At 48.3% G+C, this 22964-nt stretch overlaps 6 protein-coding genes across 6 annotated transcripts; 2 read left to right on the top strand and 4 right to left on the bottom strand.

The window, feature by feature from the left end:
• The first annotated feature begins 219 nt into the window (after positions 1–219).
• On the top strand, positions 220–2379 carry F4812DRAFT_441335 (uncharacterized protein). Its single transcript, XM_047935231.1, has 3 exons — positions 220–628; positions 738–1654; positions 1718–2379. The coding sequence occupies exons 1-3, from the start codon at positions 545–547 to the stop codon at positions 1983–1985; spliced, it is 1269 nt and encodes a 422-aa protein (XP_047787336.1). The 5' UTR covers positions 220–544; the 3' UTR covers positions 1986–2379.
• On the bottom strand, positions 2300–4131 carry F4812DRAFT_441333 (yippee). Its single transcript, XM_047935230.1, has 2 exons — positions 3544–4131; positions 2300–3242 (listed from the first exon to the last, which is right to left on the bottom strand). Exons 1-2 carry the CDS (start codon positions 3640–3642, stop codon positions 3009–3011), a joined length of 333 nt encoding a protein of 110 aa, XP_047787335.1. The 5' UTR covers positions 3643–4131; the 3' UTR covers positions 2300–3008.
• A 741-nt stretch (positions 4132–4872) lies between these two features.
• F4812DRAFT_148184 (FAD-binding domain-containing protein) lies at positions 4873–7115 on the bottom strand. Its single transcript, XM_047929693.1, has 2 exons — positions 6027–7115; positions 4873–5972 (listed from the first exon to the last, which is right to left on the bottom strand). Exons 1-2 carry the CDS (start codon positions 6717–6719, stop codon positions 4911–4913), a joined length of 1755 nt encoding a protein of 584 aa, XP_047787334.1. The 5' UTR covers positions 6720–7115; the 3' UTR covers positions 4873–4910.
• A 2648-nt stretch (positions 7116–9763) lies between these two features.
• F4812DRAFT_441326 (uncharacterized protein) lies at positions 9764–12933 on the bottom strand. The gene has a single exon (XM_047935229.1). It carries the CDS (start codon positions 12504–12506, stop codon positions 10020–10022), a length of 2487 nt encoding a protein of 828 aa, XP_047787333.1. The 5' UTR covers positions 12507–12933; the 3' UTR covers positions 9764–10019.
• A 774-nt stretch (positions 12934–13707) lies between these two features.
• On the top strand, positions 13708–17998 carry F4812DRAFT_148157 (clustered mitochondria-domain-containing protein). Its single transcript, XM_047929692.1, has 4 exons — positions 13708–13838; positions 13964–14077; positions 14146–14201; positions 14272–17998. The coding sequence occupies exons 1-4, from the start codon at positions 13814–13816 to the stop codon at positions 17956–17958; spliced, it is 3882 nt and encodes a 1293-aa protein (XP_047787332.1). The 5' UTR covers positions 13708–13813; the 3' UTR covers positions 17959–17998.
• A 2313-nt stretch (positions 17999–20311) lies between these two features.
• Positions 20312–22925, bottom strand: F4812DRAFT_148127 (fork head domain-containing protein). Its single transcript, XM_047929691.1, has 4 exons — positions 22547–22925; positions 21456–22481; positions 20567–21402; positions 20312–20510 (listed from the first exon to the last, which is right to left on the bottom strand). Exons 1-4 carry the CDS (start codon positions 22658–22660, stop codon positions 20426–20428), a joined length of 2061 nt encoding a protein of 686 aa, XP_047787331.1. The 5' UTR covers positions 22661–22925; the 3' UTR covers positions 20312–20425.
• Between the last annotated feature and the right edge of the window lie 39 nt (positions 22926–22964).

Genomic DNA, 22964 nt, shown 5'->3' with positions numbered 1-22964 from the left:
GGGGCAGTGTCTGGTTCCAGCTCTTGCATTACCTATGCAGGGTACCTATTCTGGCTGTCTGGGTACATGGTAATTGTACGTATTCTAGGTACACGAGAAGTATGTACCTAAAGTACCTAAGGTACCTAATCCCATCAGCGCATTCGGCGACCCGGCTAAGGAGGTATGGAATTACCTAAGACACCCAAGACAAGTGCAATAAACGTTATCAGTTCAACCGCGCGAGCGGCCCTTACTTCTCACACTTACAACATCAAGGCTCTCACGTCGTTCGTTCCTTGTCGCCAACTCCGAGGAGCTTTCGCATTATTTGCCGCAGCCCATCAAGGCTGCTTCCAATCACATCTAGATCGCATCTCATTGTTTTTTTTTTCTTATCGTTCCCGTTAGTCCATTATAGGTAGGTGTAGGTTTACCTACGATTTACCCACGGGCCACGCCTGCTGCTCAATTGTATCATCATCATCACCATCATCACCATTATCACCCCTATTCTCTTGCTGGCACAAGATCACGCCTCGGAAGCGATAATCACGAGCCCATCATGGCGTCAAAAGCCCTTATCCCGATCCTGGTGGGCATGATGTTGCTTACGGGAGTCTGCAACACGCTTTTCACCAAGTACCAGGTAAGTTTTTCAACAACAAGAACAACAATCAACTTTAGCCGCGCCCCACGACGAACCCATCGATTACTTATGGATTTGCTAACCGCGCGGAACTTGTGCACGTGTGCAGGACAACCAATGCGTTCGGAACTGCGACGATCCGGACCCCAAGAAGCGACAGTCGTTCGAGCAGCCCGTGCTCCAGACCGCGCAGATGTTCATAGGAGAAGTCGGATGCTGGCTTATTGTTGGGTTAAGGCTCATCTACCAGCGTTACGCGAGCAGGAGGACCCCCGCGGCCAACGGATACCAGGCGATCCCTAGGGGGGACAACGAAGTCGACGACGACGACGCTGCTAGCATTAACTCCGAACAAACGCTTATCCTCCCTAGCCCCCCGGTTAAGAACAACGTCGGCGTAGTCGATGGGCCTCTGAAGGGCTTCGGTATCTTGCTCCTCGCGTTGCCCGCCGTGTGCGATATCCTCGGCACGACGCTCGTGAACGCGGGCCTGTTCATGGTGGCTGCGTCGATCTACCAAATGACCCGTGGCGCCCTGGTGCTATTCGTGGGCTTGTTCAGCGTGTTTTTCCTGCATCGCAAGCTGCATCTGTTCCAATGGGTCTCCCTCATCGGTGTCATGGTTGGTATTGCGCTTGTCGGACTTGCGGGCGTTATTTGGCCCGACACCAAAGCGGCAACGACCCACGCCGTGCTCCAAGCTGCGCGGGATGTCGCCAACGACGAGGGCCTCCGCGCCGCGCTGGGTGTCCTTCTCATCGCCTTCGCCCAGCTCTTTACCGCCACGCAATTCGTTCTCGAGGAGTGGATGCTGGAGCGCTCTAAGATCGATCCCATCGAGGTCGTCGGTTGGGAGGGTCTGTTTGGCCTTGCTTTTACTCTGATCTCCATGCTGGTGCTGCACCTTACCATTGGAAGATCCGACGCCGGCCGTTACGGAATGTTCGATATGGTCGAAGGTTTCCGACAGATGACCGAGTATAGAGCCGTGTGGGTGTCTAGTATACTAACTATGATCTCTATTGGGTAAGTCGAGCTCTTCATTATTTTTATTTTCATCAATTACAAGAGTGCTAACCGCGTTGCTAGTGGTTATAATTTCTTCGGTCTCTCCGTCACTCGCAGCGTGAGTGCCACCGCACGGTCTACTATCGATAGCTGCCGAACCCTCTTTATCTGGATGGTCTCTCTCAGCCTCGGGTGGGAAGCGTTCAAGTGGTTGCAAGTCGCGGGATTCGTCCTCCTGGTCTATTTCACTTTCCTGTTCAACGGCGTCGTGCGCCCGCCCTTCAAGTTCCTCGAGCCGGACGAGGAGGTGGAGGAGCTGCTCCCCGAAGAACCCATCGAGCACAACTAAAATAAAACAAAGTAGAGCTAAAGATTGCCTAAGAAAGAAGGGAAGACAGAATGCTATGGTTACCTAGACAGGTATACACCGTCTCGGAACGCGAATGGGGCTGGGCCTGATTAGGCACTCTAGCGGATTCTGAACAGTGACTGCTTGGGGTTTGGGGAGGTGTTATACATATCTCATATTGTTTCTTGCATTGGGATGGCGTTTTCATTGATATTGGTACCTGTATTCGCGGGCTATCTTTCTATTTATAATGCGTACTTTGGTTTGGGGGGTTACTTCGGTTTAGTTCAGCGGGATCCAGTATGTTTGATACAGTTTTTCTTATAAATTAGGATTTAGGTGGCATCGTTAGGCCCTCTGGGAGTGTTTTATAATACTACATTCATCACATAAACATTTGATATGCCTCAATTCTCTTCCATAGGGACAAGACCTCGTCATTCTAAGGCGTGAGAACAAGTAACGATTTATTCTATCAACGCTGTATAACACCTCATCAAGGAAGCTTCGTAACGTAGTCTAGGAGGGGGGGAACATCCGGACCCAGGAGACAGAGAGATGGAGACAACTCTCACACGTGTCTGCGCATTCTGAGTTCGTGAGAGGCGCCTCCAACTAATTACCTGTCCGGAAGCACCAAGCACCAAGTAGACCAGACTCCACCCACGATAACCAAAAGAGAAAAATAATATGAATCAATCCATAAAAAACGCCCAGCTAATGCATACTCTATGCTATAAAAAAAACCTGTGTCGTGTCGTGTCATGTCGTGTCTTGTTGCGTTGCGTTCCGTCTCGTATAAAATAAAAATAAAAGAACCCCTTCCATGCCATATCTTTCTATTCCGCATGAGCTGCTTTCACCGGGCGTCTTCTGCTCGTCTATACCACTCACTCACCACCCACGTACTACTTACTCCCCATCCCTCCTTTCCACCAACTCGCTACCTCGGGTAGTCGAAGTGTTATTCGGACCGTATCGACCGGGTAGGCAAGAGAGGGGAGGGGGGTCGCCTAATTTCGTCTAGCTGACATTGCACAGGAGCTCGGCCTCGAGGATGAACTTGCCCTCCTTGTACTTCTCGCTGGACTCGTATGCGCGGTCGTATTTCCAGCCGACAGTCTCCTTGCACTGGCGGCACGAGATGTCGCGCACGATGTGGCGGCCCGTCGTCATGCTGCGCTCCGAGGGTTCCCCGGCGTCGACGTTGACCACGGTATTGAACAGGTATGCCTTGCCGTGCTGCCCGCGGAAGTTCTGCACTCAAGAGGCGGCCGACAACATGGCCCCCGGGTTAGTAAGTGTTTCGAGGAAAATGTGCTGCTGCTTCGTATGCGTAGGTATATATATAATGTATGTATGTATGTATATATATGGGCCGGTTACTCAACTCGGCGAGGAGGGAGCTGAAGAGGAGGAGGAGGATATCGGGTTGTTCGGGGGAATATCAGGTAGGTTTCATTGTGACAGGACAGGACAGGACAGGACAGGATAGGACTCGAGTCGGGTAGAAGGAGAAACGAGAAAGATAAAGGCGAAAAGAAGAAGAGTAACATACCCGACTTATGATCTCCTCGTGGTTAGCAAGATGGGCTTTGCAGTTCTTGCAGCCATATATCCTGTTGCTATCAAGATACGTGTTGTACGCAAGACCCATCGCGGCTGATATATATGTATTCCGGGCCCGACCGCGGCGTTTCCGTGTCGTTCAGGTATCTATTTTAGGTGTCGTACCTAATAGCTTTCTACTAGATTAGGTAGGTATATCCGATAACAACGAGTCGTATTCCGGTTATGTTTTTTTATATATATTTCGCGTAGACGGGATCTATCAAATAGAGAGAGAGAGAAAGTATCGCGAGGCTGAAGGTCGACGATGGGCACGATGTAGACGTAGACGTAGAATATGGTGGTGGGAATACGAGCGGCCGTCTGTGTCCGTCTGTGTCCGAGTGAGGGAGAGACAGTATGAAGCCGTAAAAGCCCGAGATTTTATTGGTTCGTTTCCTTCTTATTTGCTCGTAAAGGATGTTGTGGTAGGTAACCGATGTAAAGTGGAAGAATTAAAACCCAAAAGAAGACCAAAGTGGTTTTATGTTAAATTTAGACGGGAAGGTTTCACGCGATTGCAGGTGTGATAGGGTCCTTGGTGGGGGTTCCATTGCCGAAAGCTACATTACATAGTACACACCAACAGCACAGCTGGGGGTGGGGTTATTGCTTATCTCAGAAAGGTAAACCTTACTGTATTGTACAATCCCTCTTACCCCGCTGGGTGTGGTACCCAAGCTAAGCATGAATTTCGTGTTAGGTACCTCCTACCCCATCTCCAGTGTATGTTAGAAGATAGGTACCTAACCTAAGCATCATCCTTAGTTGGTATGGGGTACACAGTACAATACCTCATTATTCTGCACCCTTGATCTATAATGTTCACCTGTTCTTTCTCTCTCCTTTTTTTTTATTGTCTCGATTCAAGAAACATCCTCAACTGAATTCATAACATTAATAACAAGCAATTTACACTTATTTTTGACTCTCATATTTATCCTGATTTGTATATTAGGCATATGCTGGAAATGGTTTCTCCTGCCGATGTATGACCCTGTTCAGTTGTCATACATATATAATCGTAGTCACTACTGTTACAGACCACACATTACAATGAGCCTCGGTTCCACAAATCATATATTCTTCATCTACCTGGCTCATAGCCACCAGTTGGCCTCAGGCCGACGTATCTATCAAAGAAAGTATTTACAAGAATCTGTGAGGGCGGCCCTAGGGAAGAAAACAAAAAGCAGCGAATATGCGCAACCGAACAGAGCAATCGTACAAGTACAAGAATAAGTCTGGGTGCCCTCTCCACTCGGTCTACTTAAATCTTACCCAACCCGAATGGTAGTGATAAGACTCCAACGGAGTCTACCACGAGAAGGCTTCCTCGATGAAGTCGATCGACGAGTTATATTGCTTGCGTCGAATCGCTTGTCTGACTTCATCACTGAGGGCACCAGGACCGCAGACCGTCACGCCCATTGTCCCCACTTGTTGCTCTGCCTCCATTCCGATCAGAGTCTCGATATTAGGCCTGCCAGGGAACATCTGCACTGTTGACGAAGGGCTGTGAATTTCCTTCGTCGAGCGTGGCCTACTGACGAATAGCATGATGCGAAGCACCTCGCGCCGTCTATCCATAGCTAGAATCTCCGTCATCCACGGCCGGATCCATTCGAGATGTTCGGGGCTCTGAATGATCCATACCAACACAACTTTTCGCGTCGCTACCGTGCCATTTGCGAAACCTGCGACTAAGTCGCGGACATGAGGGACAGCGTGAGTAATACCTACGCCACCGGCAAAGAGCATCACTGTACCATAAGAGTGCATCATGTGCTCGCCACCATATGGACCTTCGACTAAGCACGTTGTCATAAGGCGGCCCTCAGGCTGTGCTGCAGCCCTTTGGTATAACGTATTTGTCATTCCCGAACGTCCTCGGATAATGAAAGACATTGTGGTCTTGTGCATAGCGAGCACGTCTTGTCGGTTCATAGCCAACTTATCCGAGCTCAACTCTTCAGCCTCCTCGCTCCATGCTAAGGAGAATGGATGGGATTGCCAGAAGCTGATACTTGGCATGTACAGATATGCGTGTTGACCAGGCTTGAATGTCCAAGGTCGGGCCATCGTCACAGTTAGACGAACGGCATTGCCAGGAAGTGCCTCTACGAGTGTCTTTGTACCTCCCCGGCCGAAGTTATGGTAGACGAGACGCATAAAACGGATGAACCTGTCACCAGCCCAGAGAGGAATGACTGGAATCAACCATTTGATCGCCGAGAGATGCTTCAAGTTAAGGTGATACCAAAGACCGGCAACCGCAAGCGCGGCGAGACCGATGTGCAAAATCTTGAAACATTCGTAGTACGCGTGTCTAGCGATGCTGGAGGCTTGGATGAATATCGCCACAAAGGCAATAACGGCCTAGGCAATGTTAGAGGAAAGCATTGGCTTAGAATGAGAAGGCGTAGAACTTACAAGGAAACCGTATAATAGGAACGGTACTGTAACGGTGGTATTCAGTGCCTTTGCCCAGCTACCACCTGCCGCTGATGCAGCCCAGAAAGCGAAGGTGTGGCACACAGCTTCCAACGCTACGATACGGCCAAACCAACGATGCATCAAGTTGAAAGTGTCAAACGACATGCCGAGTAGAGGGATTAGAGGGTTGTTCCTGCCAGCCATGAGAAATAGAGGAATCATGTTGGCAGTAGCCAAGGTTCCACTTCGGTTTCTCAGCTGCTTGCAGGCATCCGTATAGCTTTCGGCGAAGGGAATGTGGATGACACAGAAAGCGACGTTGGTCGCGAAGTATCCCAACAGGAAGATGAATTGAAACCGAGTGGGAAGAGTACCAACATTGATGGCGCTGCTCAGCTGAAACTCACGGTTGTGTCGCTTTCGGAACATCGGGGCGTATAGGAGATTCTTCTTGATCCACGCAACTTTTGTCGACGGGCGTGCAAAGTATCGCTGCGTGTCATTCGTGAAACTGGCAACGGTCCGGATATACTTTTGCAGTGCTGTTGCGATGCGCCATATTATAAGACCCAAGGAGAGAGCGGCGCAAACAATTAGTAAGTAGTTTGACAGAGATTCATTCTCCATCGCTGGCGTCCATCCCGCCGCCTGCCCTTCTCCAGCTTCTGCATTTCCTTCTCCTCCAGCCATGATGAGAATGGCGTGATTGTTTTTATTGTTCTTGCTGTTGTCGTTATAGGTGTTTTTATACCAGCTAAACTAATCGAAGTTTAGAAATTGGATCGAAGTGAAAAACCTCAGTTCAAGAAGTTGTCATCGGTAAGTTCAAGGAATGTTGAATATAGTCTCAAGAGGTTGGTTATGAGACCAAGTTGGGGTAACGTAAATGGTATGAATGGTAAACGGTCAAACAAGGTCAACTTGAATAGCCTAAGGAGGAATGAACGAAAGGTAGTAACAGCCTGCTGTCTAGGGTGTTTCGTTGAAGGCGGTTGAAGTCGTCTTCAAAGCTATAATCAAGATTGATTACTAGACCTAATCTATCCCGTTTGCCAAGGGGTCGGGCGGGAAGACGGATACTTAAATGGGTGTGTTTATGTTGGGACTCGGCCCCAGACGCGGAAATCAATCGACAGAGAACCTCAAAGGATGTGACCCAGAAGAATGCCTGCCAAAGGCTGGCAAGGGTAAGGGCTTCTATCGTGGTATAAACGAACGAACGAACGAACGAAGGTAGGACGACGTTACACTGGCCCAAACTCGGTTGAAGAACGGAAACTTTGGATACAGTCCAGGTCTGGGAAGAAAGGACCAGAAGGATTGAGGCTACAAGGTGGAGGGAGACCCAGAGAATACCTAGTGCCCATTTGCATGAAATATATGAATGAGGAAGAAATAAGGAGGCGAGTTAAGATTGAAGGTAAGAACTGGAACCGGACAGGGTTTGTGTATTCAGATACGTACTATGTATTGACCTATGTATTAACGGAGTACCCGCTTTGTGGCGTTACATGCGTCGATTACGTCGACATGTAATGGACTACCTAATGCCGGTCGCCCTTCTACCATGTGCCAATCATCGTGTCTGTCCCTTGGAAAATCCACTGTGGAAATCAAGACTGGGGCTATGGGGAAAGAGCAAAAGATCAGGTTGGACTTCTCCCTCCAATCAGTATTTAGGTACACATACACAAATATGTACATAGAAGGTACTCTCATGCAGGTACCTTCCACCTTGGCATCTTGGCCATGCTAAATTCTAAATTCTTTCACCGATGAACAATTTGTTCAGCTTAGGTATCACACCTTATAACTTCAGATGCCTAATTCGCCGATTGAATGGAAAGTCAAAATAAAGTTCATCTTATTTTAAACAATTGTTTGTTTAAACATCATGGCATTCTCTTTTTTTTTTCCTTTGGTCCAATCTCCACTAGACTCAACCCTTATCTGTTTGTTAAATAATGGTGCAGCAATGCACACCTTGTTGAAACATTCAAATTTTTTTCCCACAAGATTCTGAGTACCTAACAGCACACTTGTCCGCATAAAGTACTTCGACTAGGTCAGTGGGTCTAGATTATCTAATATCAGCAAGTCTTTCCTTGGTAAATGTGGGGATGAGCCGATAAAGTGCCACCAATGTAAGGTACACAGAAGAAAAACACAGCAGGATTGGCCGAAGGTTCAAGTCGATCGAGCAGGGATTACCAAGCCCCGGTAAGCCCTGATAAAAACCGAATCCCTGCTCTACTTCATCCCGCGATCCAGCCGTTTGGTCCTCTTATATCTGATCTGTATTATATATTAATGAAACTGACTATTAAGTACATATGTATCCAGTCACTGGTTCTTGTTGATGCTTCAAGTTATGAAGCACAGATGGCCTTTATTGCAAATTTTGCAGTTTTACCCGTTTATTATCTAATCTTGATTCCGCCTTACCGTGGGGGGGCATCATGATCGACAGAGCAATTCTGAAACAGAGCCAGCGCACATTTGGAAAGACAGGGGTCTGACTGATCATACCACCCAATAACGATTCATGACGGCCTGGTGCTTGCCCTTAGTTGGAACACAAAAACGGCCAAGGCGGCTACATACCAGTGGTAGCACAGCCAAAAAAAAAAAAAAAAAAAACATTCCCGATTTTTAACAATTTCAACTCGGCTAATATGCAATTCAAACGGTTGACTGTGGCGTATGGCGTATATTATCTAGATTACGTACATATAAAACAAAACTCTTCCTTTGACAACGACTACCGGGTACCTACCTAGGTAATTTCACTGCATAAATACCTCCATACGAAATATAAAACGGTGGTAAAATAGCAACCAGTGGTCTTCAGTCTCATCTCGTTTCTTTAGCAATAAGGTGCTTGCGTCATCTCGGTTTAGTGGGGAAAAGGTGATACCTTAGGTACCTATAGAATATGAACCAAAGCAATGCTCTATTAAGCTGCTTACAACCTAGTTCACACCAAAAGGCTCTGGCTCCGACCGTGATGATAGGAGGTTGTGTCTCGATTCGAATAATACTACCGAGTCACATTTCCAGGCCCACAACTACTTCAAACTTGACACAATCGGATACATAATGAGCCTCGGAATGTTTATGCGATAATCATACTTTACCATGTCAAATACATGCTTATCTCCTAAAAGTCTTCAACTAACATATTCATCTAGGAAATATCGTGCCGAAGGAACGTTTACTCATTCATCATCCTATATGCTCGTCGGCAATACCAGATACCATTTATATCTATAGGATCATAGTTATTACTATATACAGTCAATGGCATCATGAAGATCATACCTAGAAATCGCAGGCTGAGCTTTAAATACCTACCGGTACCCACGCGATGTCCGCACTTGCTAGGTATACGAAACCTTCTGCTGGGAAGATGTATGATATATGGAAATGGAATCTTCTGCATGAAGATATAGCAGAATCCAGGTACCTACGGTTGTCCAGGTTGTCAAGTTGATACGAGTTGCCCAATTCAGCCGTTTCAAGTTTCAACGTTGCATCCATCACACGCTGTATTAGCGTATTACTACTAAGTTAAGCTCATCACTAAATCTCTAAAGGATTATCGCATGGGTTTATTCCCCCCAGCAGTGCGTGGCGTCAATATCTGATCTGAACAGCATTGCCGCTCGGCGCCGACAGTCTGTGCCTATCGAAACATCTACATACTATATCGAAAAGAATTTATTTATAAATTATGTGCATATCGATATCATTAGTATTTCTATCCTGTCTATCCGAACGCCATCCAGCGGCGCAGCTCACGTTGAAAATGCCATAACCTGCGCTCAGCTGTCAAAATCCTTTATTCTCCTCAATCCCGAATCCCATGGTGTCCGAAGAGAGATTTTCAAAAGAAAATAAAAACCGACCAAGTGGCCTTATGCTGGGAAAACGATGTCATCTCGTGCTCTATAAAATACATTTCATACCTAGCCCTGCAGCTAGCGACTCTCACATGCAAAGTTCGTCATCACTACAATCGCCCCCGGGAATACCAATGCTATCTAAACCCCCCAGGCTGGATCGCAATTTGCTGCCAAGCAAGGTCTTTTTGTCAATGCTCCTTCTTGGTTTCTTACGAATAACACAGTTACTGTTTTCTTTGTCGGAGCCGAGCTCGTCATCCAGTGACGAATGGGCCGGCTTGGCAGCCTGTAGAACGACGAAGCTTTTGCTTCGGCGTGGTCCCGTAGCCGCTTGTGGCTTGTCACCCTGGGAACAAGAGTGCGCACGTTTTCTGGTGTTGACGTGTTCGGCGCCGGGGGTCTTAGGCACTGTCCCCTCTATTTCCAGACCTGGGACACTCTCTGCTTCACCATATATGGACACCCCGGGCTGAGTGGCTCTCTGCTCGCCACCATCTATTACGCGACCTCTATCTGACCTGGACGACGATCGAAGCTGCCTTGTTCTGGCCGGGGGTAGACGTCTAGGGCTGACTGTAACCCACTCGCCTATAGTTTCCTCCCACCGGTAACCCGAAAAGAGAGGTCGCGTACGAGCGCCGTCCCCTGCGCCCGAATGCTGATTGCAGGCTAGTTTTTCTGCGTAGATAAAATCTTTTATGTTATTGGTCTGCTGCGCAAGCGAAAAAGCAGCTATCCCCTTCATGCTATCCAAGATTTCCTGGTCGAGCCCGAGGTCCGTGAGCTGTCCAAATAGCATGTCTAAACAATTATGAGACGCCAAATTCAGTCCTCTACCACAGCTACGAGCTACTGACGACATAAATGAAGATATATCGGTAAGGTGATGTCTCATGCGGTTGCTTCTTGCGGAATTATCACCCGCGTGTTGTCGCCATGCTTGTTCAATACTGAATTTGAGGCGAGAACTGATGTCGTTGTCGGCTCGGGCATCGCTCGACGAAATGTAGTAGGCGAGATGCAGCAAGTCATTCCCTAGACCAGACCGTGTGGACTTTGACAGCTCTAAGTCGGCTATACATGACCTGAGGATATGTCGAAGCCTATTACCAATGAAGCCTATCTTTGCAATCTCAGCTTCTGAAACATTTGCGGTATGGAGTTCTATTTCGCCTAAAGAGCTCATCGCGGCTAGCATTGTTAAAGCACTAATCAGTGTCTGTTTATTGGCCACGTGAATTTCTTTTTCAGAACGAGTTGCGTCGTTTCCGCCTGCAAGGGTTCGTCTTCGACGACACAGCAACGAAACGGAATAGTTCATGAATGCCACGGCGTCGTCAGCTGCCTCCACCACGGACAAGTGCCGAGCAGCTAATGCCCACACACGCTCAAACTCCTGCGTCGCAAGCCAATCTTTGGGGAGACTGCCGTTAGATAGCAACAGCGAGTAGTGCCGGAGCAGAAATGAAGTATGACCATGCTTATTAGAAAAATTCCAGAGTATCAAGAGGGGCCGGAAGCATCCAAGTTCAGCAAAGGAACTACCTGCCGCAGTCGGCGAGGGGTACTGGCGATCGGATAACGCCGCGACGAGCTCTTCGGCCTCTGACAACGCACCAATTCGGATACATAGATCAATGAGTAGTTGCGAGAAGTCATCACCGAATAGCCCCTCCAAAACGCCTTGCTTCACCGCATTAATCCCATCTGCTCGAACCACTATCCTGAGGTGTTTCCATCCACGGATCTGGTTTGTTCCAATCGATTCCAGGTAATTATATATCTCCGCAGAAGTGTCGACGTCGTCCAGTGTAGATATACTCCCGCTCTGCTCGGCTTCTTTCCTTTCCCAGGCCTCGAGCTCCTCAATATACGAGGGCACTTTTCGTAAGCACATATCGAGGAATGAGCGCGGCCCTCGTCCCCGGCTAGTCGTATGTCGCGTTGCTTTTAAAAGCGCTTTCAGGCTTTTATAAATCGACTCTAGGTCATTGTGCTTGTTCGAAGTTGACTGGGCCCGTAAGCTTGCGAGACGTTTCTCAAGGTCCTTATACTGATCCCGTCTGCAACCTACTGCGGGCTGTTCAGCCTGCTCCCGCTTGGATTGCCCGGACGCTGCAGAAGGAGATGGAACAACATAGCCCCGTGCCCGTCTCAATACGGGAGTAGCCGGTACTATCTCGCCGGGAATTATAGTTCTCCCCTCGCCCCGTTGAATGTTTTTGGTCGTACTCGTTCCCTTTGGGTCCTTGCTGAGCATAGATTGCCCATCCTGATTGGTAGGTCGCCTCTGAGAGTATGTAAGGCGGACCCTCTTGCGCGGTCTTAACCACTCGCAATTAGCATTTGGCTGCTGCTCAGCCGCAGCAACCCTTCCTTTCTGCTCAAGCTCATCGTCCCTAGCGCTTAGTTGCGATGTTGCAGCGTCTTTCCTCAGGGAAGCGATCCGCGAGAGCAACGGCCGGAGCAAGCGTTGGCAACGCGCCGCGGTCCAGGGCTGTGATGATGTCTCTCCCGATTTGTCTGACCTGGGTCTTGGTTTATCCGGGACCTTGAACTCGTTGAGTGACATGGAGGAGGAAAACTATAGAAATATTACTAAGCAAGTATAAGTATGGATGCTGAATTATGTTATGGATGCTTTGTTGAATGATGCTAGTTAGTTCAGATTCATCGGTAGCGATAAGAAGCTAGCAGCAATTCCAAGCTCCGGGGAGGTTGTCGTCGTCAAAACACAAAAAGCCTAGGCTGGGCTAAGGGGACGATACTATCGTGATACTTAATTCATAGAAATACGGTTCCAAAAAAAAGGTCCTTGCTTCAAAGATAAGACTATTAAAAGTGACTATGGCTATCGCGTAGAAAGACTAGAAATGAAGAATGCCAATGTGTATTGTCCAATAAGGATGAAAGACGTGCAGTTGTTCTAACCAAACAGTAACCAAACATTTGATTTGTTTACTTGATTTCCTAATTAGGAAACATATCCACTTTATTTTTCCCACAACGCATTTTGGCGCATGGCGTACGGCACACGGCGTATCTCTGGAAATAGAATTAAACACCATAATTCTTATACAAGTGATTTTGAGAAAACCGGAATATTCCTCTATTATTCAGTAACTCACTCAATCCATATCTAAGATGGATAAAATAGAAAATGTTTACTTGAAGATAGGTGAGACAAAGGCAAGTTATACATACAAAAATAATGTGAAGAATAGGTAATAAAATAAGAATAGTAAAATGGGTAAACCGTACAGAAAAAAAAAACAGGCACATAACTACTACATTCACATAGAAGTATGCAGTTCCAACGTGCGGGCTTTTTAGTCCCCTGAGATGCAAATCTGAGCCAATCAAATCGGAGGTAGTTACCCGTAGCACCCCTTTTATGTAGTGTTACGTGCTAGAGGCATCATGATTAGGGCGGACGGGACAGTCCCAAGTGACCTAAACCACTGTGTATCGCCGCAGCTCCGACTTGCCGGGAACAGCCGGGGTTTTTTGAAACCGTCCAAGAAAAAAAAATTGAAATCTAGAAAAAAAAAAAAAAAAAAAAGTTGCTTTGCTTAGCTGCAATAATGCTCCAGAGATTATTTTTACCCTCTTCTTCAACAACATAGTTCACATTCACGGCCCCTCTCCCTCGTATATTTTCAATTGAGTTTGCCGTTCCTTTATTGAATCTGTATAATATTTCTCAAATCTTGTTCATTAATAACTTTTACAGTTTCCACGCCAGATTTTCCAAGCTGTGCGTGGGATCTCGTTTGCTATTCTTGTACAAGTAAAGAGAGGATATTATAGATTTGCACCACAAAATCTTTCAACGACCCCTCCAAACCCCTCTTATAATTCTGTCCCAGTTGGCCCACAATGTCTGAGAAGCCAGAGGTCGCCGGTAGGTGAAAGCCCTTTATTATATATATATACCTATATACCTGCCTAGGTCTATACCTAGGTCTATATTTATACGCTTTAACATCTATGCGCTCGGAATACAAGTTAATCTTAAGTCTCGTGCAGCTCAACCTTCCGCCCAGGAAGCCGAAACCCTAAACGGTCAAAGTCAAACTGAAAAGGCTAATGTTGACACCAATGATCAGACGGCTGAAGAGGATGCAGAGGAAGCAGCGGATGGTATGGCTAAAAACTTCCTTATCGCCCAAGGTAAAATTGACATGATCATGCTAATAATACATGTATAGCGCTGTATCCTCTTACCATCCATCTACCTCGCGAGCCGAGCAAAATCCATGTGATGGTTAGCAGATATTCCCGTCTACTATACGTAGATTCCATGACCGGTCGTGGCTAATTAAAAATTGGTGCAGGTTTCGCCTCAAGAGCAAGTTCATGAGCTACGACAGTCTATTATCGAGCTGCCTTCTGCTTTCCAATACTCGTGTTTTCACCTCGAGCATGCCGGCGAGCGCATAAATGACTTTGTGCAAATTTCCGACGTGAAGGGACTCGGTCCGGAAGCAGAGATCCGCTTGGTAGAAGACCCATATACCGAAAAGGAGGCTAGAATACATGTCATCCGAATTCGTGATCTAGTGGGTGCTGCCGGGGACCGGACCGACACACTACAAGGCATCCTGCCCGGAATCTCCCTCTTCGATTCTGTTACCACTGGTGCACAGGACACCGACAATGTCCAAGCTAGTGCCTACGACTTCGAAGCTCCTGCGAAGCCTTCAACTCTCATACCGAAAGAGGAAGAGCCCGCCCCTAAGACAGTGAAGTCGATTGCTCTGTCGCCGTGGAACCCTCCTCCCTACCACCTTAGGCAGAAGGGCCACTTGCTGTACCTACTCGTCACCACGAACGAAGGAGAGCAGTACCAGATCACTTCGCACGTTGGCGGGTTCTACGTGAACAAGTCGTCGAATAGCAAATTCGACCCCTTCCCCCGTCCTGCTCCTAAAGGACATTCTGCGCACTCGCTATTAACGCTCCTAACTCAGATCTCCCCCTCCTTCTCGGAGTCTTTCGAGAAGCTATTGCAGTACAACAACCGCAAGGACCCTCTTGCCACATACCAGATGACCAATGCCATCCCTGCGGCACCGTGGCTAGTTCCTTCGCAGTCCTCTCCTCTATGCGCTCACAGCGCGGATATCACAAGGACTCAGGAGGGATACCTCATCTCTGGTGTTGATAACACTGATACCCTGCGAGATTGGAACGAGGAATTCCAGTCGGCGCGCGAATTGCCAAAAGAGACGGTCCAAGATCGGGTCTTCCGAGAGCGATTCATCTCCAAGCTTTTCGCTGACTATTCCGACGCTGCTGCCCGAGGCGCCATTCTGGTCGCTCGTGGCGAAGTCACTCCTCTTAACCCGACGGAAGGTCGGGATGCCCAGATATTCGTCTACAACAACGTGTTCTTCTCGTTTGGAGCTGACGGTGTGGGCACCTTTACTTCCGAGGGTGGCGACGATGCTGCCAGAGTTGCGACAGGAAAGGATGTCAACGGTGTGCGTATAGTCAACCAACTTGACATTGACGGATTGTACAGCCCGGCTACTGTAGTAGTTGACTACCTTGGAAAGAGAATTGTTGGTCAGACCGTTGTTCCTGGAATTTTCAAGCAACGAGAACCTGGTGAGAACTCCATCGAATACGGAGCTGTAGAGGGCAAGGAGGTTGTTGCGGCCGACGAACGGTTTGCGCCAACATTCGAGAAGCTGTCAAAGGCTCTGAAAGTCAAGAAGCATCCTGTCTGGGATAAGGACGGCAAGCGATTCGATCTAGAAGCCAGTGTCGAAACCAAGGGATTAATGGGAACGGACGGTCGTAAATACGTCCTTGACCTATACCGCATTACACCCCTAGATGTTCTATGGCTCGAAGAGAATAGCAGCACCGAGGGAGAGAAGAACGAGCTTGAGTATCCTCATCGCATGACAGTCTTGCGACCAGAACTTGTAGAACTGCTCCGAAATCAGAAATGGACTGAGTGGGTCAACAAGGAGCTCGCGCGCTTAAAGCAGAAGTCCCAGGACAAGTCTAAGGATGAGAAATCTAGCAAGGAAGAAAACTCGTCTACAGAAGACAAGGCCGAAGAGAAGGCCGAAGAGAAGGCGAATGAGACAGAAAAGACTGAGGATACCGAGGAGAAGAGCGCAGGGGAAGACAAGCCAAAGGAGTCCAGCGATGACGCTACAACGGAGCCTGAGGATCGCATCGACGCCTCCGACTTCTACTTCGCACTGAACCCAGATGTCTACAGTGGACAGGTTCCGCAGACTGACGCTGAAAAGGAAGAAATGGCTGCTGACGAAGAAGATGTTCGAAACGCCTGCAAATACCTACGCGAGTCGGCAATTCCCGAGTTCGTCAACGATATCAAGGCTGCGGATCTGCCTTTCCCCATGGATGGCCTGTCCCTGGCCAAGATGATGCACAAGCGTGGTATTAACATGCGATACCTGGGCAAGATTGTGTCCCTCTGCGAAGGCCCCAGACTCTCGCGCCTTCGAGACCTGGCTTCACAGGAGATAATATCGAGAGCATTCAAGCACGTTGCGAACAAGTACCTGCGATATCTGCCAATCCCTCTTACTTCGGCTGCTATTGCGCATCTTCTCAACTGTCTTCTCGGATTCGGCTTCAACAGCAAGCCTATCGCTGAGATAGACGAGTCTCTGAAGGCGCTTTACCCGGAAGCTGATCTTGCATTTGCGGATCTTACCCCGGAGAGTCTTCGAAAGGAGATTGAAGTGCAGGCAATTCGTCGATTCAAGTTCACGTTGGACCCTGAATGGTACAACCAGATCAAGCACCTGCAGCTCCTCCGTGACGTATCCTTGAAGCTCGGTCTTCAACTACAAGTAAAGGACTTCAAATTCACCAACGAGCCTAGCGTTGCTACACCCGCTACAAATGGCGTCAACGGTCACGCGAGCGGCGAGACCACCAAGAATGACAGCAAGAAGAAAAAGAAGAAGACAAGGGATGGATCTCCGGCATCCGTTGCCTCTTCTACCAGCACGCCAACAACCTTTACTGCGGATGATATTGTCAATGTCGTCCCCATTATTAAGGATTCTGCACCCAAGAGTGCTATTTCCGAAGAGGCTTTGGAAGGTGGCCGTCATTCGATCATGCAAAATAACAGGAAGATTGGCCAGGAATTGTTATTGGAAAGTCTGACTCTCCACGAACAAATCTACGGAATCCTTCACCCCGAAGTTGCGCGGGCATACTCCAGTCTTGCCCAGATCTACTACCAGCTCGAGGAGAAAGAAGCTGCTGTCGACCTAGCAAAGAAGGCTGTCGTCGTATCGGAGCGCACTATCGGTGTCGACTCTGCAGAGACGTTGCTCTACTACCTAAACCTCGGTCTTTACGTACACGGGTCTGGAGACAGCAAGACGGCTCTTGCATACGTTAAGCACGCGCTTGACCTATGGAAGATCATCTACGGCCCTGACCATCCGGATTCGATCACAACTCTAAACAACGCGGCAGTTATGCTTCAGCATATGCAAGCATACCACGAATCCCGCATCTGGTTCGAGCAAGCTCTTGCTGTCTGCGAGCGCGTGATGGGCAAGCAGTCTCTCCCGGCTGCTAGTCTCCTGTTCCAGCTTGCGCAGGCACTCGCTTTAGACAATGAATCCAAGGCTGCTCTTGGCAAGATGCGTGACTGCTACAACATCTTCTTACAGCAGCTCGGACCGGAGAACAACAATACGAAGGAGGCCGAGACTTGGTTGGAACAGCTAACGCAGAACGCTGTCGCAATTGCGAAGAGGGACAAGGATGCCCAAGCGAGACGTCTGCGGGCCGGAATACGTTTCCCTGCTCGTAACGTCGCGCTCGGCGGTGGTGCCGGCGCCACGGCGCAACCCACAGCCTTGAACCAACCCAAGTCGGATAAGCCAGATGCTCGAAGCATCGATGACCTCATCAAGTTCATCGAGGGCAACACGGCTCAGAAGAAGAGCACCAAGAAACGCGCTGGCCGCAGCGGGCCGAAGACCCGTGTAGGCGCGTCGGCTGCTTCATAAAGAGGTCAAAGATAGGACACGGACATGATGTGGATCATGGGAAACGAAAGCTTGATTATGAACGGTTATGAAAAAGGGGCTCAAAAAAAACATGGGACCGGGGCATGAGAAAGAAGAAAAAAAGGCAAGAATGGTCTACTACCTGGGCATGAATGACATTTTTTCCTCGGTCGAGGCGTCTCTGGGACGGAGGTGAAAATATTTTGTGTTGGTTTTTTTTCGTTCCCTTTTTTTAAAAAGCCGTTTCCCTCAGGGACTGGTTGCATAGATCTAAGGAAAGGAGGAGGGGTGTTGCATCGCGTTGGTTTTTTTCTTTTTTCTTTTTTCTTCGAATCTCATCATCTCACCATCTCACTCAACCCTGTCCCCGCCTACCTGTGGCCCAAGGCCGGTACAAAAGATCTTCGTTAAAACTCTTCTATATCTATCTACATACGCTGCAGGTATGTCGGGACTCTCGAAAAGAAAGAAAGAAAGAAAGAAAGAAAAAAGACAACAAGCAAGCATGGTATATGGTGGCATTTTGAACTGTATATATATTAGGAGATAGTAGTTAGACGATAAGGGGAAGAGGAAAGGGGGTTTAAATTGGTCGGTTAGACTAACTACACGGGTCTAAGGTCTAAGGTACAAAGCGATAGCAAGCAAGCAAGCAAGCAGTAGCAGCAAAGCGTCTTGGGCGGATTCGGGATCTGTCTATCTCCTCCCATCCGAATTTCCCATCCTGCTCTCAGACATAAGGACATAGGACATAGGACATATATCATATATCATCATGCGGGGACTTGGTTAGCCGCGCAATTCAGGTACCTACCTAGGTAGGTAGGTAACCTACCAATTGCTGCTGGCATTGCCTCACGTGTGTGTCAATATACATCATCTTCACTCTTCATTTTTGAATTTTGATTCTTTGACTTTTGACTTGACTTGGCCGGATCGTGACCTAACCTATCGAACCTAACTGAACTTGACCTAACGATAGCTGTACTATCGAATGTCCTAAAATACATACATACCTAGAGGTACATAATATGTATCTTTCTTGTTCGCAATGATGCCAGCTGGAATCACATAACCCCCCCCCTCCCCTTCTCCTCCCCTCCCCTTTTCTTTTTCTTTTTTCCAGAACGGTATATCTGACCAGAGTCCTTGTTTACACCACCACCGTTGGTACGTACATATGTCCTCAAGCGCGAACTTGCTACAGTCAGTAGTAGTACCATGGAGCTTCTAAATTCGATTAGCCGAATTGCCCAGATCAAGGGATTTTTTGAAGCCTTTGATTTGTCGATATAAGCAGGACATGTACCTCAACTGTAGCAAGTTCGCACTTGAGGACATGTTAGTTTAGGTAGTTGGCTGATTGATTAACTGATTGTAAATTGATGAATTTCGATTTAAGAATTCATTCATTCCTTCGAAAAATCACCGAGTTTACACATCAAGCCAAGCCAAGCTAGAACATGCCTCCTAACCCAGGGGTATTGGACTTGTTAACAACATAACATTATATTTCTGTTGGAGGGACCGCATTGCATTGTGACGTAGCTGGAATGCGAGATTGTGCATGTTCAGAAAAAAAAAAATACCAGAAGTAAAAGGAAAAGGGGGCATGCAAGCATCATCGCCAAAGACATGACTGCAATAATAAGGAAAACTATAATAAAAAAGGGGGACTTCAAAAGAAAAAAAAGTCAACATCAACGACACAAAAGCAAGGACTCCCCTACTCCTCTTCTCGACTCAGTTGACGCCTCCCGCCCTGACGTGTGGGTTTATGTAGGTAGACCTCCAGCAACGTTGCATTGTGCAGCTCATATCATATCCCCTTTCTCCCCGTCAGGCCAGATCAGTTCTTTTTTTATTCCAGCCCAATCCAGCCCAGTCCCCCCTTAAAAACGCCTTTTTTTGTTCTCGTGCCGTGGGTAACCATATGCGTCGATAATACATGAGTATCTTCCCTACCTAACCTAACCTTTCCCGTCTGTAGTTCCGTCCGTCCCGGACGGTTTACCGGGTCGCCTAGATCGCCTTCCAGGAAAAAAAAGCCGATGAAAGACAAAGTGCCGCCACCAACTCCAGTTGATATAAGAAGAGAGAAGAGAAGAAGAAAAAACACCAAAGCCGTTAGAAAACCAAAATCCAATCGTCTGTCCACATAAAAGTCAAGTATATAAGCTTCGTTCGGGACGAGGAAGGCATATTCTTTTGGTATATGGGAGGCACACGTGTCGACCATCCTCAAGACCAATTCCGACTCCCATTTTCAAAGGAATGCAAGGCTTGTAGTAGAATAATAGTACAAAGCTGTGAAGAACAGCTAAAAAGAGAAAAAGAAAAAAAATTCAAAAAAAAATCAGGGCTATTTCCACCCGATAAGACCGATTAAACGGCCCAAGTATTCGTTGGATGCAGGTTAATGTTCCTCGTAAAAGACTTCTAAAAGGCTCGTGTACAACACGCTTCCTTAAACCCGTCTACCATTGGCACGAGGTCCAAGTCCACCACCAAAGTGGAGATTAGCGTGGTAAGAACCGATGCTCTGGAAGCCCCTATAAAAGCCGTTAGCAAATATTCAGATACTAGCCTGTGGAAAGCGGTGACATACTTAGTAAGGTCAAAGCCACCTTCTCCTCCTCCTTCTTCTTCTTCCTCTTCTTCCGGTGCAGTGGTTTTTTCTCTATCTTGGGTCTCCGTACGGGCTGATCGGATCGATCTGCTGGGACTAGCAGCAGGTGATCCATCACCTGCGGCGGGAGGGGGGCTGCTGCTGTTCGCCAGGCGACGCATAGGCTTCAAGGGACTAACGTCAAACTGCGGCGGCTTTAAGGGCGTGCTCCCAATGTCGGCATACTTCCAGAAGGGGGCAGGAGAACTGGTCGGCATGTGCTGACTGGGCCGCTGGGCGGTACTAGGAGGCGCAAGCCTAGGGTGAACACGATGGGGTGCTGGGGTAACGAAGGAAGCACTCTCATCCTGAAGGAAGGACGATGAGAGAGTTGGAGGCGATTGCGGGAGTGTCTGCGTAGCATCAAAGCTAGACCCATCTAGGGCCCGTCGGCGCGGAAGAGGGCTACCATCTTGGAAACTTGCCGACTCAGTTGGGAGATACTTGCGGTCTGGTGTAACCTGGGCCAGGTTGAAGGACGACTTTGGAGGTGGCGATGCGATCGGGGACGCCTTGCGCTTTCGAGTCGATGCCGGCTCCCGATTGGTGAGTTCTCTAGGCCCGTGTGTAATGTAGCTCAACTGGCTAGGCTGACTGGGGGATGAGGGCACCGAAGAACCGCGATGACCCCCGCGTCCGCCTTTATATGCAACGCGTATCATTTCGTCGCGAGCTTCGGGGACAATTTCCCATTTCATACCTTTGCCTGGCTCATCCGTCGTCCGAGGTGCTTTCATAAAGGACTTATTCAGGGACAGATTGTGTCTGATGGAGTTCTGCGATTTGGTCAGCGCTGCTATTGTATAAAAAATGGCATGTCAATACTTGCCTGCCAACCGGAGGGAGGCTGATGTCGATAATAGGCGTAATGTTTCATTATGTACTGATATATTCCAGCAAGGTTTAGCTTCTCCTCTGGAGTACTCATAATCGCTTGTGTAATCATCTGGGCATAGCTAAAATGCGGCTTGATGTGTTTGTTTTCGTCCTTAGTTAAGTCTACATCACTCTGGCTCATTATTACGGTACCAGAAGAGCCATGTGCAGGTGTCTTCTGCTGGTGAGAAGTAGCAGGGCGACTCCTAGCAGAGGGCGGGGTGCCTGGACGTCTGTAGTCCGGGGGTGCGGGCGCAATTGGCTGCTGGAAGGGCTGGCCACGGGAAGAAGAGGGCCGTGCAGGCTGCGAAGATGGATGATCTGCTGGAGGTGCCGTAGGAAGAGCTGTCCGCCCTGTTTCGCGCGCAGGGGTCGACTGCGAAGGCTTGATACCAGCCTGTTCAAGGTACATAGGATGTATCTCGAGGGGACCCAGACTAGCAGGCAGAACGAACATCATTTCAATGCCCCCAATCTCAATAACCTCGCCGCTAGAAAGAGGATGCGGAGTATCCGTCTTCTTCATAGGGATGTTGTTAACCTTGATGCCATTGCGCCCTTTTGCCTGGATGAACCATCTCCCAGGCTCTGAGTCGTAGTAAATAACAGCCGTCTGGCGTGAGAACGTTTTGGACGGGCCGAGATCGATATGAACAAAGTCGTCATTTTCGCGGTCTTGCCGAGGGGCAGGGGCGTGGGCGTGAGAAGGTTCGGAAGTTCTACCAATGTTGATTGACAGGGTCTTGATGTAATACGTCCAGTCATGTGCGGATATTTTAGCATATGCTTCAATATCTTCGGTCTTGGCTTCGTGTATCGCATTGGCGTGGTCTTTGCTGGCCTGTGTTTGAATGCTTCGCAGGTGTTGGGTTACTTGGGTAATCAATCGGTCGTCATCACTAGGCCCCTCGGGCGCCGAGTTATCGACAGTGAGGCTAGAACCTTCATCCTCGACGAGTTCTGGAACTGCTTCGTCTCCCTATATAAAAGACGTAATTAGAAGACGTAAGCGATAAAGTACAAAGGATAGGAGAGAGTATTCACTTTTCTTCTACGTTTCGACGGGCGCGACGGGGAGGATTGCTCTGGTGGGGCGGGGCTCGGACTAATATCGCGATGCCGGCGCGTCCTCTGTGATCTCTTAGATGATGGAGGCATACTATAAGCCCATTACAAGGCAAATCCACTAGGCGTTGGCGGGGTTTCTCGAATGAGCCGGGTCGTAAAGTGAAGGCGATGGGGTTTATGCCAACTTATAGAACTTATAGACCTAGAACTAGGGAGACTTGCGACAAGGGTGAAAGGTATAGCGCAAATAGAGTTGACGGTAATTTCGCCCTATTAATATGAAAGGGTCGCAGGTGTCTCAATCGCAAGCCGAGATTGAAGTTCTCTTGAGTTTTTCGATCAGATAATCGCAGTTCGATATAGGTAAGAGCAGGCGCAAGTGGGGGGTGTGAAA

Source organism: Daldinia caldariorum (assembly GCF_022478825.1).
Source record: "Daldinia caldariorum strain CBS 122874 unplaced genomic scaffold F4812scaffold_17, whole genome shotgun sequence".
In the NCBI taxonomy this organism is placed as follows: Eukaryota; Fungi; Ascomycota; class Sordariomycetes; order Xylariales; family Hypoxylaceae; genus Daldinia; species Daldinia caldariorum.
The sequence above is the reverse complement of the archived record's forward strand: the minus strand, read 5'-3'. Positions and strand labels throughout refer to the sequence as shown.

Excerpts from the sequence above, each read along its gene's own strand:
- F4812DRAFT_148157 (XM_047929692.1), top strand. The coding sequence starts at position 13,814 with ATGTCTGAGAAGCCAGAGGTCGCCG. Across the intron at positions 13,839-13,963 it reads TGAGAAGCCAGAGGTCGCCG|CTCAACCTTCCGCCCAGGAA; the intron begins GTAGGTGAAAGC and ends AGTCTCGTGCAG. Across the intron at positions 14,078-14,145 it reads TGCAGAGGAAGCAGCGGATG|CGCTGTATCCTCTTACCATC; the intron begins GTATGGCTAAAA and ends ATACATGTATAG.
- F4812DRAFT_441335 (XM_047935231.1), top strand. The coding sequence starts at position 545 with ATGGCGTCAAAAGCCCTTATCCCGATCCTGGTGGGCATGATGTTGCTT. Across the intron at positions 629-737 it reads CGCTTTTCACCAAGTACCAG|GACAACCAATGCGTTCGGAA; the intron begins GTAAGTTTTTCA and ends GCACGTGTGCAG. Across the intron at positions 1,655-1,717 it reads CTAACTATGATCTCTATTGG|TGGTTATAATTTCTTCGGTC; the intron begins GTAAGTCGAGCT and ends CCGCGTTGCTAG.
- F4812DRAFT_441333 (XM_047935230.1), bottom strand. The coding sequence starts at position 3,642 with ATGGGTCTTGCGTACAACACGTATCTTGATAGCAACAGGATATATGGC. Across the intron at positions 3,243-3,543 it reads ACGAGGAGATCATAAGTCGG|AACTTCCGCGGGCAGCACGG; the intron begins GTATGTTACTCT and ends TCTTGAGTGCAG.
- F4812DRAFT_148184 (XM_047929693.1), bottom strand. The coding sequence starts at position 6,719 with ATGGCTGGAGGAGAAGGAAATGCAGAAGCTGGAGAAGGGCAGGCGGCG. Across the intron at positions 5,973-6,026 it reads TCCTATTATACGGTTTCCTT|GCCGTTATTGCCTTTGTGGC; the intron begins GTAAGTTCTACG and ends AACATTGCCTAG.
- F4812DRAFT_148127 (XM_047929691.1), bottom strand. The coding sequence starts at position 22,660 with ATGCCTCCATCATCTAAGAGATCACAGAGGACGCGCCGGCATCGCGAT. Across the intron at positions 21,403-21,455 it reads AGCCTCCCTCCGGTTGGCAG|AACTCCATCAGACACAATCT; the intron begins GCAAGTATTGAC and ends ACCAAATCGCAG. Across the intron at positions 20,511-20,566 it reads GGTGGCTTTGACCTTACTAA|GGGCTTCCAGAGCATCGGTT; the intron begins GTATGTCACCGC and ends CGGCTTTTATAG.
- F4812DRAFT_441326 (XM_047935229.1), bottom strand. The coding sequence starts at position 12,506 with ATGTCACTCAACGAGTTCAAGGTCCCGGATAAACCAAGACCCAGGTCA.